We start from the raw sequence: 3553 nt of genomic DNA, 5'->3' as shown, positions 1-3553 counted from the left end.
CTATATATTCAGCTACTAGATAGTCAAGTCTAATGATGTTGGTGGTTGAAAAGCTTCAAAATATTATTAGAAGCGGCAAAAATTCGTCGCTCGGTGGTATTCGTCGCTCGGTGGTTGATTACGTTAAGTTAACTAACTTAGACACTGGCTAATTCATCTCGCTTACTTTGAAGGTGGGATATAAGGAGTCGGCTTTTGAAATCAGACTGGAAGATTACTAGTATCTACCATCTTCAGTGGTGACCGATTCTTGTAAAACCCTATACCAGCCTAATCTTGCGGTGTCTACCAAAGGAAAACTCCATATTATAAGGATGACTTATGCTCAGGATGATGAGCAAGGCTATGGAAATGACATTTTTTTTCTGGGAGCAAGGAGCAAACTCTAGTTCTCGTGTCTCAATTCTATCTTCCTTTGACGGAGAGCAACCAGAGCGCGCTCACCTACAAGTGCCAGTGAAGTAGGAGGTTCTGGGATGCCAGTAGTCCACACAGCACAAGTTTCAGATAGATCCCATGTACTTGATCAGAGGAAAATAGAGAGAAGAGAAGATACAGGTCTCTGTGTTGGTACATACTAGCGAATGAGAGGTTCCCAGACATACAACTTGAGAATCTTTGAATGTATATGGAGGTGTAGAAACAGATTATCCTCTTGGTATTAAAAAACAGCTGGGATCACCGTTGGCCAAGTCGAAGTTCATGTAATCATCGAAGCCAAACGGGTGAAATCGGACGTTAGAAACAAACAAGAGTATAGAGAAAATCAAAAGGAAGAAAAGAGATTGAAAAGAGCTAAGGACACAAAAATGGAAAATGAAGTGTGAACACAAGGAAGGGGTTTCTAAAGCTGCAAGTTGAGCGGGCCATGGGACCTCCAATACCTATACTCGGAGCACACAGAGACTGACAGAAAAGGCGCAATCGGTGAGCTGCGTCCAAGCCGAGAAATTCCTCACAGTATTTGAAGCCATCGCACGGTATGGATCACTTCGCATTTCTCAATAGGACTTGCGGCATTCGAGTTGTCATGACCCCCTTCAAACGAGAATGAAGCTATGCAAACTTAAATCCCCGAAGGCAGACTCGCACACTAAAGGGTATCACTTTTTTTTCCTTTCCCAAGAGCTGTCTCAGACACCTCGAAAACTCCGGACTATGACAATCACTCAACCCCGTTGCATGAAACTGTCATGATGCACCACCGCCTCAGAAAACTGCTTATGTCGTCACCAGAATGCGATGTTTCTGTATCTCCCATTCCCATTTTTTTTTTTCTTTTGAATTCTGTTTTCTCGCTTTCAGCTTTTCTTTTGGATCTGAGATTTGCCTTTGTATCCTCATACGTTCAGAAGAGATGCCAACTTCCGGGTGCCTAGCCAGTGACTTTGGTCGACAAGTTCCATATAAGCCACTTCTGGTCCAAAGACGACCCAGTGCACAAAGTGGATTACATGGCATGACATCATATCCTCGCGCAGTTGTGCAGATAGTAGCACTATCTAACGGGCGTTTGATTCGTAACGAGAAACGTATCGACTCAGTCAAGACGTGCCATCATCTCCTCCTTTGTGAGTGGAGTGAAGTTGTCAATATCTAGCCCCCGGGCCTCGAGAGCGGCGCGTGCATGAGGGGGAATCAGCCGGCTGTTCAATGCGGGTGCAATAGAAAGTTCTACAAAAGCATCGTCAGCGAACCAACCATCTGGAAAAATGAGGTTGGACCTCAAGCAATAACGAACCATGTCTAGAGAAATCGAAGAGGTTCGGGAGATCCCTCGCTGCGCCACCAGGGTGCCGAGAGTCAGGCAGTCGGGTATTGGGATCTCTGAGTTCGTCGAAGAACGGGTGGCACATCGCCTCGATAGCGGAGAGACGTTGCGTCGGTGTGTATTCCAGCAAAGCTGAGATCAGGTCAATGGCCTCGTGAGGAGCTCTCCGGAAAACCTGGGATCATCGAGTTAGTATACATCCCCGAGAAGTTCCTGCAGAGCGCGTTCACCTTATTGAATGGGTGTGGCTTAATTTGAGGAAATTTATGCTCCATATAGTTCGGGTTCATGGTGCGGATCTGCTCCCGAGTAGGGGTACCAAGAACCTTAATGATTTCGACCAATTGGTCAATTCCCGACTCCCCAGGGAACAATGGTTGACCAAGCATGAGTTCAGCCATCACACAACCTGTGGACCACACGTCTTGACGATCATTAGCAACGGCAGTGTCAGAATCGAAGCAGGAATCAGTGAGGACTTACCGATCTTCGTTGTGTAATTAGTGGCGCCGAAGATCAATTCGGGCGCACGGTAGTAGCGGGAACAAATATAGGAAACGTTGGGCTCATTCTCTACCAGAATCTTGGCGGAACCAAAGTCGCAGAGCTTGAGGATGCCGGTGCTTGGATCGAGTAAGAGATTCTGGGGCTTGATGTCACGGTGGCAGATGCCCTGTGAGTGGATGTATGCCAGGGAACGGAACAATTGATAGATATACAGCTTGACTTCCAACATTGGCATAGTCGTTTTCAGTTTATTGAAGTACCGCGACGCCCGATAGACGGTTTCTGGTACGTATTCGAGAACGAGGTTTAGGTACACTTCATCCTTCTGTTAAAGACAATGGCAGGGTGATCAGCAAAGGCAATTCTAGAATGGAACGGGAAACACAGGAAGAGCCGCATACCCTCTCGCCGTTTGAGTAGTAGAAGGCTTTCAATTCTACGATGTTAGGATGGCGAACAATCCGCATGATTTGTAATTCCCGATTCTGGTGTCTCGTCAGCGACAGCACCTTGGGGTTGGGGAGCGATGGCCAATTGCCCTGGTAATGTACACATACTTTGAAGCGCTTGTCTTGAAGGACCCTCTTAATGGCAGCATCCTCGCCGCTTGGCATCATTTTCGTTTGAAAGACAACGCCAAACGATCCATTGCCGACGATTTTACATTGTGAGTACGAGATCTCTTTGGTTTCCCCCGTCAGTCCATCCTGGACCTTCTCGCGGACGACTTCTGCATAGTCGGAGAAGCGAAGCAGTCAGTTCCACAGGCTCCTGGATAATGTTTTCTGAACAATTGAACTCAGCATTTGGAAGACTCTTACCGCCCATGCGCAGATTCGAGAACACCCCAGGTCGATTTTGTGACATCACGGGCAACTTGTGGGGTTGGCAACAAGCGGGGGGTTGGGCAGTGCTATCGAGAGTATGGAGGACTGCACTTCAACAGTGGATGGCGGAAAGTAGAGTAGAAGGGAGTTCTGAAGTCCGTTTTGGGCAGACTGCAATCGATGGTGGAGCAGGAGGAGGGTGTTCGCTTTGGATGGGCGGAATATCCGAACGGTGGATGTTGGGTGGAGGTGCGCGTGAGATGGAAAGGTTGAGAGAGGCGGACTTATGGGCGGGCGAATCGCAGATGGTAGGCTCAGAGCAAGGACCAATGGACTTGGCAAGAGTGCAGACACAAGACCACAGCAGGAAACCTCCAAGGGAAAGAAATAATAATGAATTCGTCTGGAAGTCAGAAACAAAGATAAATGAAAAGATGAAAAAAGATAA

At 47.4% G+C, this 3553-nt stretch overlaps 1 protein-coding gene across 1 annotated transcript; it reads right to left on the bottom strand.

Moving 5' to 3' along the window:
* Window positions 1-1540: 1540 nt before the first annotated feature.
* On the bottom strand, window positions 1541-3145 carry GSK3 (GSK family serine/threonine-protein kinase; the record flags this gene model as incomplete). Its single annotated transcript, XM_026754126.1, has 7 exons — window positions 1541-1674; window positions 1742-1946; window positions 2002-2195; window positions 2255-2603; window positions 2680-2763; window positions 2836-3008; window positions 3100-3145. 7 exons carry the CDS (start codon window positions 3143-3145, stop codon window positions 1541-1543), a joined length of 1185 nt encoding a protein of 394 aa, XP_026609468.1.
* Between the last annotated feature and the right edge of the window lie 408 nt (window positions 3146-3553).

Source organism: Aspergillus thermomutatus (assembly GCF_002237265.1).
Source record: "Aspergillus thermomutatus strain HMR AF 39 chromosome Unknown NODE_539, whole genome shotgun sequence".
In the NCBI taxonomy this organism is placed as follows: domain Eukaryota; kingdom Fungi; phylum Ascomycota; class Eurotiomycetes; order Eurotiales; family Aspergillaceae; genus Aspergillus; species Aspergillus thermomutatus.
Note: the sequence above shows the minus strand (reverse complement) of the source record. Positions and strands in the feature narration are given on the sequence as shown.